The sequence below is a fragment of the Psittacula echo genome (assembly GCF_963264785.1).
Source record: "Psittacula echo genome assembly, chromosome: 10".
Lineage (NCBI taxonomy): Eukaryota > Metazoa > Chordata > Aves > Psittaciformes > Psittacidae > Psittacula > Psittacula echo.
The window spans coordinates 9,268,602-9,284,868 of record NC_137741.1 but is presented as its reverse complement, the minus strand read 5'-3'; the positions used below and the strand labels follow the sequence as shown (position 1 = coordinate 9,284,868).

At 35.8% G+C, this 16,267-nt stretch overlaps 1 protein-coding gene across 1 annotated transcript in view; it reads right to left on the bottom strand.

Moving 5' to 3' along the window:
• Positions 1 to 14,294, bottom strand: part of WDR72 (WD repeat domain 72) — a gene marked incomplete at its 3' end in the record, with an annotated part of 102,713 nt that extends 88,419 nt beyond the window's left edge. Inside the window, exons 1-9 of the mRNA XM_080626499.1 lie at positions 13,703 to 14,294; positions 12,496 to 12,602; positions 9,318 to 9,396; positions 6,191 to 6,365; positions 5,624 to 5,700; positions 4,127 to 4,246; positions 2,164 to 2,309; positions 1,701 to 1,797; positions 292 to 433 (exon numbers count right to left, since the gene is read on the bottom strand). Of these exons, the coding sequence (XP_080482625.1) occupies positions 292 to 433; positions 1,701 to 1,797; positions 2,164 to 2,309; positions 4,127 to 4,246; positions 5,624 to 5,700; positions 6,191 to 6,365; positions 9,318 to 9,396; positions 12,496 to 12,602; positions 13,703 to 13,855 (1,096 nt within the window). The 5' untranslated portion in view covers positions 13,856 to 14,294. The remainder of the gene's footprint in view (positions 1 to 291; positions 434 to 1,700; positions 1,798 to 2,163; positions 2,310 to 4,126; positions 4,247 to 5,623; positions 5,701 to 6,190; positions 6,366 to 9,317; positions 9,397 to 12,495; positions 12,603 to 13,702) is intronic.
• Between the last annotated feature and the right edge of the window lie 1,973 nt (positions 14,295 to 16,267).

Sequence of the window (16,267 nt, the reverse complement as noted above, 5' to 3'; positions counted from 1 at the left end):
CCCTACGAAGAACAGTAAGCTAGAGCAACTAAGTAAATTTTCATTACACTTGATACAGAATCATTTATGGGTTAACAGCAAGGAAACAGAAACATTTTCTGTTCTGTGAAGAATTTCTAGATACCCATCTTTGTTAGTGTTTTGGTCCTTCTAACTTCAGGCAATCATCACAATGAATAAGTAAGCCTTGCTTCCTAGTGTGAAAGTATTTTCATGAGAATTTAAGTTTTAATGAAAATTGACTTAAAGGCATGGTTAAAATAGAGTATCAAGGGCACAAAATTGTCATACCTTTTGGAGAACCATCAAATGTTGACACTGGGACATCAGGAACATGCCACAAAGTGATCCTTCCTGAAGCTTCGCCAGAAAAAAGAACCTTATAGAAAGGCTCCTTTCTTTCATTCATGAAGCCCATGACAAAAGAAAAACTCTGCCAAAAGAAACAGCAAATCAATATGCTGATACAAAGGAAAAAATGTGGACACCAGGCATGTACACTGGAAGTGAATGCTTAGGTTTGTGTTGTAGAGCTGTCTTGGAACACCAAATCAGGGTTCGTTTTGCACGAAAATAAACTGGGAGATGCGTGCAGGATAAAAACCCCACAAGCAGATCCTTTACAGTAAATGATGTAGATGAAGGGTCATTAGCACAAACTATTTTGTTTCACACATCACATTTACTTCGTGTAGACACAGCTTAACTCTGCTCCTTCAAGACAGTTTATCAACATCCCCATATGATGGATATATTTTACAACATTGAAGTTTGTGAGTAAATTATACTCTAAGCAATTCTACTGTAATGTGGTTAGGTTTATAATTTAAGAACGGAGATCAAAACTTATCATGACAGGCAGTTTTGTTGTCTCAAATCTGCTATAAAAATTATTCAGTTAGTTAGGCAAATATTAAAGCAGAAATATTAGAAAAGGGCAGGTGAGATTATTTTAAAAATGCATATGCTTTAGAGAAAGCATATATGAACTTCCTAACATCACCCTAACCCTATTATTTGCTAAGCCGTGTGTTTTGGCTATTTCTTTTCCTTCACAATATCTGACCTTTTGGCATCCCTTCAGCAGTTATCCTATCTGATTTTAGATCAGAGTATTTCGGGGAAAAGGTGAATGGCCTGTGCTATTGTCTTTCAACTGAAAATGAAATCTGTCAGGCATTGCAAGAGTATGCAACAAAAATGCTTTCTAAAAGCCTGTATTTGTCAACAGAAAGAAAGAATGCTAGAAAACCTCACATAAGTATATATTTGACAGTGTTTCTAGCCAGGTACCCCTGCATACCTTGAGAAACTGTTTAAAGACCTGCTTGAGCTCTCATGTAAATACACAAGCTAATGCAACTGCAGGCAGGAATTGAAGCCACATCTTCCAACAATTATTATTTCATGAACAGTATTAGCAATATAACTAAAAAAATTACTTAACTAGCCTTTCTATAGCTGAAAATGCAGGATTTTTTCCTCCCTGGAAAAAGTACACATTGCCAAGAATTAAGAAAAAAAAATGCTATTAGTTTGCAACTGAAAAATGAGAAAAAAGGAATGAATAAGTCTTATTAAGTGTTTTCATAGAACAATAAAATCTGTCAATGGACTCATTTTTTTAGGGACCATTCAGGTAACTGCAAACAAATAATGACTGAACTTTTGAAGCTTACTCTAAACATTTGTCAATTTACCTTTTTTTCCTTCACATCAGTAAAGCAGAGTAAATGAGGATAAACAGTTTCTTTCAGCACCTTCCCATCAGCAGGATATATGCTTTTAGAAAGCCCACTGCATTATTTAAAAAAAAAAAAAAAAAGAAAAAAAATCTTTAGAAAGTAATATATTTTAGAAAGCAGAACAGCAACATCTAAGATTCACAAGTTCAATTAAAAGTTACCGAATAAGTAATTACAAGCGACTTTTTGAAATCACAGCACCAGCTGCCCAAGTTCTACTTGGCTAATCTTATTCCTATGTCCCCTGCTGTGTCAAACAAAGACTGAGGGCTGTCAAACTCAGGGTAAATATTTGAGTGCCAAAGTGGTTTTGTTCTGGTTTTTGATCATTTGCAACACAGAGAGATTTTCCATAATAAACCTCCCAAAGTTCATCTTGTACCTGAACTTTTTGTGTGAATTTCACATCTGAGCCCACCTGTTCAGCAGCTGGTAGATGTAACTGTGACCATCTTCTGTCCAGATGATAAGTCTGTAAGCTGCTAGTACTTCTCCACCAGCAAAGCACTGACCGCTTCTACAGAACTCAGTACAAAGCAAGGAGAAATCACAGTAATCATAGACCTAAGCTCAGAAAAGAAATAAAAAAACAAAATAACAAAATATAAACATTAGATATTCATTTTAGTTCAAGCTGGTTTGAGGCAATGGGTAATAAGTAGAACTTGATTCTTTGTAGTCTGACTCTTTTAAAACCAAAGCAGTTTTCATACTTCAAACTGCTGTAAAATCAGAATCAAGCCTTACACTTCTGAAATAAAGTGACAACATAAAAAAAAAACCAGCATTAAAGCCTTCTGTTATAGTAGGCGATTTTGGATGGGGTTTACTTCTTTGCCTTGCATTTATTAATATTTACTGGACTATTAATTTCTTATAGAGAAATAGGAAATGAATTTAGCACATGACATTGAAGACTAATAGAAGCTATAAATGCTTCTATGTTCTTGAAAAGAGGATCTGCTGGCATAATCACAGCACACATCTTAAAGAGATTCTTTTCTTCTCTGGGAGCAACAGAGATTTTTCTTTTTCACAAATTAATTGAAAGCAAAGAACATAATCCCCTTTGCTTGCATGAATTCTTACATTTCTAGAGCTGGTAAAAAGTTACAACTTGTTTACTTCCTCTGACCATCCCATTTTAAGATGAAACAGGAAACGACTAGGGCACTCTAGGATATTGTCTGCTTGCTCACATTCCTAGTGGCCTCATAGAGAAAGTAGTCATAGACACATTTCATTAATTTATTCCAGCAGTGAGAGGAACTAGGATTTCTATGAATTATTCATAGCTTCATTCTAGTCATTATGTAATTCCTAGTTAATTTGCTGTGTATTTTCATTACTACAGAAGTGGGTTAAGGACCACTCTAACCACATATGAATCTCTCATATGCTTATAAACTTTTCTAATTAAGGAGTAAGATCATCATAATCTTTTAAAGCTGTAAATTCATTGAAAAATATAAGTTGAAAATCCAGCATTACTTATGTACCTATAACATTACCTTAAGCTTAAAATGCATAATGGAGATAGCACAAGAAACATGCACCCCTTGTGGAAAAATCATTATAGAAATTAATAGAAAGCAATGCATGTGACACAGATTTTTCCATGAAACCCCTATCCATTGTATACATGAAATTTCTTCATAAATGCTTCTGTACAGACTTTTTAAATATCCCAAGAGAAGTCTCAAGGATGCCCTACAAATTTGTTATTCAAACTTGAAGCAGGTGTACGTGGAATTTCCACCACCCCCCAACAGGAGTGGTGTTTGGATCAGGCAGATGTTGCATTAATAGCTCAGGATTATTTTTAAATCTAGGAAAATGAAACACAGCAATTTTAAAACAAAGTTCAGTTTAACTAAAATTTTAAACAAACTAGTAACAGTTTCAGCAACTACATAATGCATTTATTTTCTTACAGCTATAAGAAAGAGATACATTCTGGAGCACATAGTTTTGCTGGCGTCTATTAGTGGAATCTAGGCTATTGCTCCTGATGGAGCAAAGGCCCCTGGTCACTGAGGACTCACAAACTGTGATTACTTCTGTCATACAACAGTTTTTGTGAACCTTTGTCTCCTTTTGAAATGCACTGTGGACAGGACTGTAACACACCCACTGCTCTAAAACTGACTAATAAAGCAATCCCTTTTCTACCCAATGTTGAACTTCAAAACCAGACATACATTAATAATAAGCAATCTCACTCAGGCAGTTAGGATAGCAGAGAAGGGATGACACTATTATATCTGACAATTAGTGAACAATTTAAGCTGAGAAAAACAAGTATCTGCATGTAAAAATCACATTAGATTTTCAAAGTTATTAATAAAATTTATAAGAAAGTATAATGCTCAGTAATGTACCTGCCAGCATGTGGAGGACACAAGAAGAAGGAGCCTTTCTGTGTATGTACAAAACCGTACCGCTTGACAATTTATACAGTCCAGAGATTTTGATTCCTTCTCACACACATTTTGTCTCTCCTTTACAGCACAGAGGAAGAAAGCCATAAGATTTATTCTAGGTATTTGACCTTTTATTTTTAAGATAGAAACAAACCATTGAAAATAACTTTACTATCAAGCCCATGATGCTCAAAATTATTATATTTGAATTATTTTTATTAATTATAGATTAAACAACTGAAAACTGATGTTTTCTGCTTTGAAAGATACCAACAGTATTTAAATCTCTCAAAAAGAGGTATGCTAGTCATGGAATCATGGCTATCAAACTGCAAACTACTCTTATTATCCCTTACAGCTCCAAGTAAATATAGCAATACTTATTCAAATACTGCACTTTAAAATATAAAGTAGCTGGATTGTTACTAACTCTGCACCCCTCTCTTCACAAAAGAAGGCCCCAGGCAGTAAAAGGATGGCACCATACCATATATGCATCTCTGGTGTGTAACCTGCTATTAAGGTCCTCAATTTCTACAGTGTGACAGTATTTTATCCTAATAATGTTTATTTTTAATTTTTTTTTTTAAATTTTACCCTAATAATGTTTAGAAGCCCCCCCCCCCCCCCCCAACTTTGCAGATAAACCAAAAATTCGTCACAAAACCACTAGCATGGTATCAAACTTGACAGATTCTAAGAAGCTCGATTCTACCCATTAACAAGTAGTGCTGTGGCATGCTCTTCAGTTTGTCAAGCAAGGCAGTAATTTATTATGGATGTTCAGAGAAGACTGTTGACATTTCACCATTTCTGTTGATGATTCATAGTGCTTCACTGTAATACTGAAGTCCCTTTGTGAATGTAGCTCTGAGTCTAATTCGAACACAAAACATTGCATTCCAATTCTAACATTTGTGCATGTCAAGTGACAGCTGCTGAGAATATTAACACAGAAAAGAATAACTGAGTTTGAAGATGGAGAAATAGGGCACTTGACACAGCAAGTCTTTTCCAAGTGAAGACAGCATTGTCAAACGCAGACAGAGGAAAACAAAGTCTAAAAGACCATTTTGAAAATAGCAAGGAGGGTGAAGAGGGAGTACTAAGGCCAATTTTGAAGAGCTTTGAAATTAAAGGACAGAGTGAAGGGGATCAGAAAAAGGAGTGACATCAAGACAGCAGGAAAGCATTACAACTTCAGCATTGTGGAATATGGAAAGACAAGAAGCTTGGGCAAGACTGCAGTTGTCAAGGCAAAAGCTGTCCAACAACCCAACTAATTTTAAAAATGCAAGGGTGTGCTTTTAGAATTTTGTTAAAAAAAAAAATCATCTAATTCTGTTTAATACATATCCAGAAAATTCTAATTTATCTTCTGCTTCAAGGCATCCTTGAGATTACTACTATAGTCATGCTTTCAGATTGCTGTTTTCACAGCTCATACAAACTGACCTGTATGCTATTCAAAGATGAAGACAGGTCCCACACTCTAAGAGTTCCAGTTACAGACACTGCAACCAATGAGTCTTCTGTGAAGAAGTAACAGTGAGATAGTCAACTTGGAACCAAGTTAAAGCAGTGTCTAATACTAAAAGAAAACCTTGGCGTAGACACTGATGTTTCATACTGCTCTAAAACATAGATTCTGCAGGACATTTTAGGTGAAATATTTCCACAAAAATAACTAATGGTATATAAAAATACAGAACATGCAAGCAAAGAGTGAATATTTATTTTGTCCAATCAGATATATTTTAATAGAAGGCAAAGAATAGTGGGTTTGTGTCCTTTATTTTCCTGATATTACACAATTAATTTGTACATAAAACCAAGAAATGAGTTGCTTACAACCAGTGTAGAGGCTCCAATATTAGGAGTATTAAAAACACCTTCTTAGGTGCTGTCAATGAAATATTAACATGTACATAACGGCTTTGTAAAACATGATTGGATATTAAATCAGGCAGGATTGTTCTATCTATACAGACATTTTATCACAAATATATCTAGAACACATACCTTGAATTCTTGCAGAGTGTACAATACACATACAATTTACCCAATCAGAAGACTGAGATGATGATAGAGTGTGAAGAATATCCAAACTCTTAGCATCAATAATAAGAACATCTTGATATTCTCCACAACAAAGAAGCCAGCCTTCACCTGTCATTCGGAATGAGCAATGGTAATACTGTACAAGTGGAAAGAAGAGAATCAGCATACAGAACTACAAATGTGCACATATTTTTCCAGTTAAGCATGTCATACTTTGAATTATAATCAACACTTGCAGCATTTACTAAAAATCTACTGCATATGTGAGACCATATAAAATTTTCCTAGCAGCACAAGCATTTCACATCTTCAGCTGTATGCCTATACTAAATCAATATAATGTAAGAAATGCTTTGGACTGAAAGCAGATCTTAAATATTAGGATTTTTAGAAGCAATCAAGCTGCTACTTTGCATTATATACTGCTAAACAGTTTGGGACTTGTTTCTGAGGCAACTATTTGATAAAACTCTAGCTAAAGACAAAGATGAAAAAAAAATCAAGTGAAAATGCAGAAGATTCATAATTATTTTTGTCATAATGAATTTTCCATTATTTTCTAGGAAGAATTTCTATTCCACAAGATATTATTCATCTTGACATTAAATGCCTTAGTGTTAAGATTCACTCTTTCTCAACAATCACAAAGAAAACAAAGAGACACATAAAGTACCAAGGAACAGAGATGACAGCAGTGCAGATCAACTATGAAGACTCCTTTTCCGCTAGGTGCTTTGTATGTTTGCATTTTATGTGATATCTACCCATATTTGTACACATAATTGCTATAAATGCCTAAGCAGCCACCTCAAATGGAATTTATAAGTCAATACTATCCTTAAAAGGAACAACTACGTAGTCAGAGGAAAACATGAGACAGACTCACAACACTGTGCCTAGTTTACTAGAAGTTCTCTGTACATCCATGTTCTGTTTAAAAAATAATTCTTGGTTTATCAGTTAAGTAATTGAAGTCTGGAAAAAAAAAGCAGCATAAATAACTGGGAATAGGATAAGTACTACCACATATTATGAATGATCAGAGGCAGAGGTGCTTAGCAGTAGGAACAATTTGTAATTACTGTTCCTCTTAAATTAGGCTTGAACTGGAATGTTTGTATTGTCAGTTAGTCCTCTGAGAAAATCCCACACTGATTAAGATCCAAAATGGTTAAGAGTTGACCCTGGTGTTAAACTTCATTTCAAATTGCAAATATTCAGTTTGCACTGCTTGACATCTGCCATTCATAGCTGAATCATCTACACTGAACAAAAGTAACCTACAAAACCAGATAGGCCCATTTAATTAAAACCTACTAAAACACTAACAAAAAATAAAGCAACAATTTGAAACAGTGACACTATCAAAATCTGTGTACACTAAGCCTCCCAGACAACAACATTATGTAGGAAATTGTACTCTTTCAGGTACTATTATGCCACAAGCAACAATTTCCCATGGAACAGCAGAAAAAAAAAAACCAAAAAAAAAAACCAAAACAAAACCAAACAACAACCCAATATCCATTATAAATATCTGTAGGTTGCATTTTAAAAATATAGTTTCCCCTCCTAGAAACATCTATTCCTTTTCCTAAGAAAGTTTTCTTGTTAGGTGTTCCTATTTTCCTTTAGTCATCTCCCCCAAGTTATAGAACTAAAATCTTTATCTAGCCAAAATTAAGTTTAGCTCACATCTAATAGAGAAGTAACAGTTTTCTACAAGTATTTGCTACTCCTACTTGAAGGGTAAGAATGAAGATTCTGCCTCTAATCTCCAAAAAAATGCAGAGATTGCCAGATAATCACCCAGGCCAGGTCTGCCTACTTTGAAGCGGAACACTGCCATAACTTTAACTATTGAAATCTAATTAAGCAATATCACAAAGCAGATCATGCCACACCTCTATTATAATTGACATATTTTATGTGTGTGTATACATGCATGTAAAAAGATTATATAGCTTAAACATATATACAAAAATTATTGAAGAATAAATTCTCTTATTTTTTATATTTATATACACATCTATATGTAAAAATACATTAATAAATTATTTTCTATAACTTTTATTGGTAATTTACCCAAGCTTTTTCTTTTCCCTTGATCGTTAACAACTATGCTCAAATTCATCATGCCAACCAAAACAGTATCATGAAAACCAGTGTTTCTTCTTGAAACTTTAAAAAATTTCAGTTCTGAACTTGGCCATAGTCTACATCACTTAAGGTCTCAGATTTCCACCATTTGGAGGCTTAGTTCTACCCTAGATTTCCCCACTGAAGACAGCCAGCATTTTAAGTAACCCAGAAGCCCTTAGCTGCTCTTTTACTAATACATCCAGAAATAAGCCATCTCTCTGAATCAAACCCATACATGCTGGGCTCCTTAAGCATATACACGTGTATTTCAAACACAGCCTCAACAGTCCAACATCTAGATACTTAGTGTACCTGGATACAGTTCAAAGCACACACTTGAAATTATGTCAAGTAACATTTAAAGCAATTTGGCCTCTGAAAATAAGGGTTCTGTCTCAAGTTCTACAATGAATGAAAGTGTATTTTTGGAAGTGGGGCAGCGCAGTCTTTTGGAGGTCAGCAGTTAGCCATCAAAACCTTTCAAGCATTTAAAAATAAGATTTCCAGCATACTGTCTCACAATGTTTGGCTAAATTGCTTGTACTTCTAAAATATGCCATCAAAATCTAACATAACATTTGAAGTTTCAATGCAATTTAAACAGAGGACAAGAGTAAAGATTAAGACATTTCACTTTGCTACCCAGCGCCCAAACTTTACACTAAGTTAATTGATACTGCATTCCAAACATTTGAAGCTTAAAAAGAATCAGTTTGATTTAAACAGTTCAGAGGAACATAAAAGTCTGAGCTCTTTTCTTAGGAGGAAGTCAAAAAAGGAAATGTAACAAATACAAACCTACTTACATTACAAAAAAAATTTCTCCTATTAAATATGTTATGAGCTATACATTTAAAATTGTATGTTTCTGAAAAATATCACATTTATCAAGCAAAACTGCTCTTGTGATGAACAGAGAGAGTCCATGAAAAGTTGCTGTACTTACATGGATTGCTGTATGCCTATAAGGAAGCTTTGCGTTCTCAATGCACTGTCCACTAGTGATATTCCAAACACACATCTCCCTGCCAAAGATAACTTCATATTATTCTCTGTCATTTCTACTCAATTGGCTGGAATAATTTTGTGCCACCAAGTTGTTCTTTCGTGCTGTACTTAAGTGCAGTCTGGTCCTTTATGTGGCTTTTTGTTACAGATTACTGGGTAAGAAAATGTTGTAGTCATTAGCAGGAGATGACATACAGTATCTGTCTTTTTGTTTTGGTAATTACACCCTGCTGCCTTGCAACAAACCTGACTTTAAGGCCAACTCTAGTCTACAACAAATTGTAGGTATACTGCCATTACAGCTCGTCAACATGTCACTGTAACTATCTGTCGCTGGAACTATATCCTCCTGAAAATGATTCATTTCACTGGACTTAAACCACATATCTTGAAAGACATAATGCATCTTCTGCAGCATTAGACCAGCTCCTGAGAGGAACGACAAGTTCTGTTAAAAAGAAACAGTGCCACCATGAGGATATTCCTGAAATCTGTTGGCGGTACAGCAGCACTTGCATCTTGACAGCCTAAATGCCTGTGCAACATTCTAGCTATACTTAGTTACATTAACGTTTGAAAAGGACAGCCAGGCTTCTGCACCAACCATTATTCAATATGCTGTGGGACTAGAGTACAACAAAAACAGTCAAATTAAATATTGCAAATAAGGTTGTATGAGGTATGTTGTCAGAGTTCAGCAATGTTAAACTTCGATGCTTTTGGATTTTATTTGGACAGTAATCATTATTTCCACAGTTGAAAATAATTTTATGATTTCCAAAATTACATTCTATGTATGAGGACTTAAAGAACACATCAGGGAAAAGATTGTATTGTATTAGAAATTCTAGTGTTTTACATTTTTTTCACATTGAATCTAAAAATATTAACTTACAGTTTTCAACTGAGCAAAAGCAGTAAAATCTATGTAGCATCATCATAATGCTTAGTGCAACATCAGCTTCAGTAGACCAAAATTCATAATTTAAACAGAATGCTTATGCTCTTTATTAAAGATTAAGGCAGTGAATTTCTCATCAGAACAATTAAATTTATTGCTTTAGCTATATTACTGTGATACATACATGCAAACATGCACAAATGAGACCAGAAAATAAATTTTGCATTTTGCACTCTAAGGAATGCATTTTGTACTAACAAGGAATGAGTGATACCTTATGTTGATAAACCTGTCCTACAGCATATGCTAAATGCATGCGTAGGACATCAGTGAGACCTTCTGAATTACAATGGATTGATTTATAGATCTCCACATAAAAAGTACAGAAATACTGTTCAGTACTCATTCTTCCGGGACAAGTCAGTTATACAAACACTTGAGATTCTGAAGTGGGATGGCAGGAGAGCATCATCTTTTATACAGTTTCTTCCACCCTCAATACAAGGCAATGTAAGCTTGAAAATGGCAGAAGTGAATGATTCAAGGCCAAGTTGGACAGAGCCTTGGTGACATGGTTTAGTGTGAGGTGTCCCTGCCTATGGAAGGGGGGTTGGAACTAGATGATCTTAAGGTCCTTTCCAACCCTAACTACTCTATGATTCTATGATTCACAAGCCAGAAAATGCTGTTCAACAAACTCTGCCTCTCTTGAAGACAAGGGTCCCTATTTGTAATTATCTCAACTTCACATCACAGCCTTCCAGGGATCAGTGATGGATGCTTTGCCCTTACATAATACAGCTGAAAAGTCAGCAGTAATTTGGTAAAATTGAACATTTAAAGGAGCCAGAAGACTATCCAGTCCTACATACACAATTCCAAGGAATCCTGATGACCCCTTCAGAGGCAGAACCTTTTGGAAGTGAACATCTGTGTGGTATATCTAAAGCAAAAAATATCATTTGTCTTTTTACACTTGTCACCAGAGCTTTTTGGAAATACAGTATTTTTTTCTCACACATCTGGAAACAGTACTACAGTAACAGAACTTCACAGTTAAGACGAAAAATAGTTTTACCTCTGAACCCTTGAGTAGAATTGAAGTAGGCCAGTACAAAACTAGTTTTGTAGATTTCTCACCCTCCTTTCTGCACATAACAACTAGAACTGTTTACTACTATCTGTCCAGTGGGGCAGTCTAACCTTTGAAGATTAAGAAGCCTGAACCAGTCTGCTTAAGTTATTCCTTTCTTGTATACTTATGATTGAGAGAATCAGGCCAAGAACCTAGCAGCTGGAAAGGATAAGCTCCTCAGTGAGAAAGTAGTAGCCTTAAGACGCTAAAAGGTGTAGCTTAAAGAAGGGCAATTGACAGGAACTCTTCACCTGAAGAGGTTTTAACAGAGCTGCTAATTGGAAAAGAGGGATCCAAAATGAGAGGAGAATGCCATTAAGCAGCCAGACAGAATTTTTTGAGGAAAGCCCTTAAGGAAGTAAGAAAGTAGCTCTAACTACTTTCAACAGCTGTAATCCTGAGCAGATGGGCTACAGAACCCAGCTGAAAAGATAACCAAATATTCAGAGAGGTGAAAAAAGTCTTGCATGCTAACCTAGCAGAACTGCAGAATTTTTTTTGCCTGACATGATGAGCCGATCACAACAAACACAGGAGAAAAGCTGCAAGTTCAGCATCTTAAAAAGATATACTCCAGAACAGCAAGTCATATTGAAGCAAAACCAAGAAATATATATGCCTTTTATTCAAGGGCAGTTGTTTACATGCTTCTATGTGTACTCAATGAGCAAGCATAACCTGGATCAGAGTACATTAACCTCTTTTTCTTATTCAATTCTTAAGAGTGAACTTGGGAAGGAACAGAAAAAAGCACCATGATATTAAAATGCTTCTGAATCTGCTGCTTCCCTCCAATAGCCCATTATTCTCCATTTGAATGGGGCCTAGCTAACTCTGAACAATTCATTTTCCTGACTACTAACTGGATATCTGAATCTGCAAAACCCTTTTGTCATCCAAGAGATGAGCTCTTACTTAGACTATTGTATGTAGGCAATACAATCATTATCCTAAGTAGCTGATATCCTTTCCATATCACAGAAGTGGATTAAAAACCTTCTGCCAAATGCAGAATCTGACCTACACCTGCCATACATTTCATCATTTAAGAAATGAATAATTGAATGTTCAGTTACCTACCCATTTTCAGTAGCACTTACTACATATGGTTGTTTCTCAAACTCTCTTGCTTTTGCCAAACAAGTTACAGAAGCAGTATGGCCAAAGAGAATTTCTTTAGATGAAATCTAGGAGAATAATACAATGGTTTAACATAATACTTTCCATTTAATCAAAGCAGATATAAAAGCAACAGAATACTACTTGGAGATGTCATTATTTATGAGTAATTCTCAATCTGCTTTGTTGTGGTTTTCAATCATATTTCTGGAATGCACAAAGATATGAATGGATTATGCAGTTTGTGTAAAGTGCAGTCTTTTTGTTCACTGTGGTCTAAAAAAGAAAAAAAAATTAAAAAATCACACTTCCTGAAGAATTCATGGAGCATCAAGTATTGTAAAACAAGCGATAGGCAGAATATCTCTGCCCTTCACCCTATAGCATACAGCAAAAGTGGCAGAGTGAAGCAGACAACTGATATAGCAAAGCTCTTAAGCATGGGTTTCATACAACATGTTTAGTAATCCTTTTGATTAGCTTCACCACAAGCAAAGATCTTAATAAAAAAGGTAGCCCCATAAAAGTGCAAACTAAAGTTTCAGGACATTTGTGAGCACAAATGGGACAGCCAAATGCAAAAAGAATAGAACCATAGTTCTAGGAACACAGAATAAAAAACTGAACTTGCTTTGACTTTGTTACATTCTCAGGAAAATAAATATAAAATAAGTAAAGCAATACCAATGATATGCTAGGGGCTTTGCATCTTAATTACACTGCAAATACATATTTCATCTTACTTGTTCCATCTTTCTATAAATTTTTCCATTGCTAAACCTGGTAGAAAGCTCTGGTTTTATAAATAGATATTTTTTTCCTTAAATGACAAGCCATGCTCAGCATCTGATTAAAAAAAAAGCTTTACAAGATAGGAATGGTGACATTCATATATGTTTACTTGTTGTCATCACTTGTTGTCATACACCATCTCAAATTATAATCCACAGATCACAATACTACCTGAAAATTTTTCCAAAGTCTGCAAATAACTGATTGCTTATTTAGGCATTTCAACAGTTTTTGCTTCATGAACTACCTATAACAAATATCACATTATCTTTAAAACTTAATCTAAGTAAGTGCAAGTCTGGATAAACCCCTTTCTTAATAAAAGATAAAACTCCACTGTGTCTATTTGGCAGACTGTAGCAAAGCAGACACAAACCTTTAATTCTGATGAAAGATCCCAGAGACATATTTGCCCTTCTTGACTTCCCGTAACTATAGTGTGCTGGTCATCTGTAATCATAATAGCAGTGATACTATGAGAGGGAGCTACTTTCCCCCACACTGCCACAGCCTGTAGTGATACCTTCATAGTCAGCACCTGAAAACAGAAACAAGTCACAATGATTAAGAAATGTGAAATGCAAGGAAAAAAAAAAAAAAAACAACCCAAAACTCAATGCAATTAAATCAACATCCACAAAAGGTGAGCTACAAAATACTTATTGCTGCAAAAGAGCTAATGAGGCATTGAAGCATTTTCTACCTGCTGCCAACATCACACAAACACTTTAAGAGAGCTATGTGCTAATAACTTAAATATGCAAAGCAGTGACATACCACTATTTTAAACTGAGGCATTACTAAATACAACCAGAGTTACCAGGAACTAGTACTATTACAATACTGAAATATCAGCAACAGCAATCATGTGCTACCCCACACAACCTGCCTTAGCTCTGATGGGACCATGTCACAGTCATCATCTTCTTGATTTTGGTTGGTGGAATATGTACCATGCCTTCCCTATTTCCCGCAACCAGCAGTGCTGCTCATTCTCAGCAGCTAGCTACCAGAGCATGGATATGGCACAGAAACAGGGTGTCAGTAACGAGTCTGCAGTTCCTATAAGGATAAGGCAAAAGAAAGAGGTAATATGCATGGAGGAACAGGTGGTGGGTCAGGGATGAAGAGAAAAAAAGCGAGGCCCAGGACAGCAAAGCCCTATTCCCTCACCATTCAATAGAATCTCCTAGAGAAAAGTCACAGAAGAAAGGTGGAGGCAGAGTTGCAAGCTGACGAACAGGGAGAACAGACTCTTTCTGCTGCTCAACTCATGAGTCTCTTGTGGGGGGAAAAAAAAGAAAAAACAAACACACCATGTAATAGATTTCAGCCACTATGGCAAAAATTTGATTTAATAGAATTGTCCAAAATGACTACTGGTCATTAGTTAATTCAATACAGATTCTTATGAACTGCATTTCCAGGAAACTATTTCAGCACATGTTCAAAAACCAGTACTTAGAAAACATCCTAAAATCCTCCTTATTAAAAAAAAATAAATCTCCTTTGATTGCTTTTAGACTTGATGTATGTTTCTTTTAAAAGCAGCTCTGCTTCTGAGCTGGATTCTGTACTTGTCTTGCTTCAAACAAAAGCCCTGAGAAAACCGCTTTCTCAGGCACCTCACAAGCCTTCTATCACCTTGTTTACTGCTCAAATCACCATGTTCATGAGCCTCAAACATTTTTCTAGAGTATTTCCAATGATACTTTCAAAATGAAAAACCAAAAAACCAGTAAATATCTGCCCATAAATAATTTGGCACTTAAAAATCGTATTTGTCCTGTTAAGACTTCTCAGGGGACCTTACAACACATCCAACAAGTATGTCTCCTTTGGGTCAACTTAGGTGAAAGGATGGATTGCTAAAAACAGACACAGATGAGCAACATCTGTAGCACATCTTTATCTTTATATCAGAGCCTTACACTAAGCTGGTAGTGCCTACCTTAGCCCAAGCAGTTTCCATACCTAGAAGTCACCTGTATCAAAGCTCCCAAATTAATTGGAATACACAACAGCCTCCAGTGGTCATTCTCTGCATCCTGTGATAGCTCTTCTCTCCTTCATTTTCCCAGAAAGCCTGTACAAATGCTTCTGAACCATCTTTGTCAACCTCCCTTCCCATTCAGTTTTCAGGAGAAAATGCCAGAAGATTGTTGTCACCTGCTCCTAACTGTTGTCAGGGAGGAAGGGTATGAAGTTGACTTGTGCCCAGTGAGTCCTCTGAAAACAGGATTTTCTTAAACTATACTGAGGACAGTTTTAACTACCATCAGTACACAGACAGCTGACAATGAGCAACGAAAATGTTTGTGTAACTCAAAGTTATTCCCAAGCAAGAGCAAACAAGAAACAAATGTTAAGCCCTTCAGATGCACCATTGCCTAGGGTCACTTAAATACTTCAATTACTTTTCTCAAAATATTGTATGTATGTCAGCTACTTCTTATTCAAACAGCATAATACCATTTAATAGATACCTCAGAGCCCCCACTAACCAAAATACACCTTTCAGAGAAGGTGTGCTCCTATTTGTCCTGAAGAAAGGGGACACAAGAGAGTCCTTAGCACATCCTTAGCAAAAATATATTTAAAACAAAACAGGTGCCAAAACAGCGCAGGTGGGAGGGATCAGACAAGAGACATGACAGTAAAGCTGAAATCTCATGAGAGGAGGCAGGAAATGCATGGCAGCAGGCAATAGACAGCCAAAGGAAGTAATCTAGGAACAATGCGAAGAGACATGAAAAGCAGTTCCTGTGATAATCCAGTGAAGACCACAGGACACAGAGCACAGAAGCAGCTTTTAAGCTTTGTTTTAAAAAAACTGTAATACAAACCATCACTAAATCTAGCATGGTAGCAGCTAAAAGCAGGGACACAGACGCGAAGTATATAAATTATTCCTAATAAAAGCCTTAAGTAACACAGAACT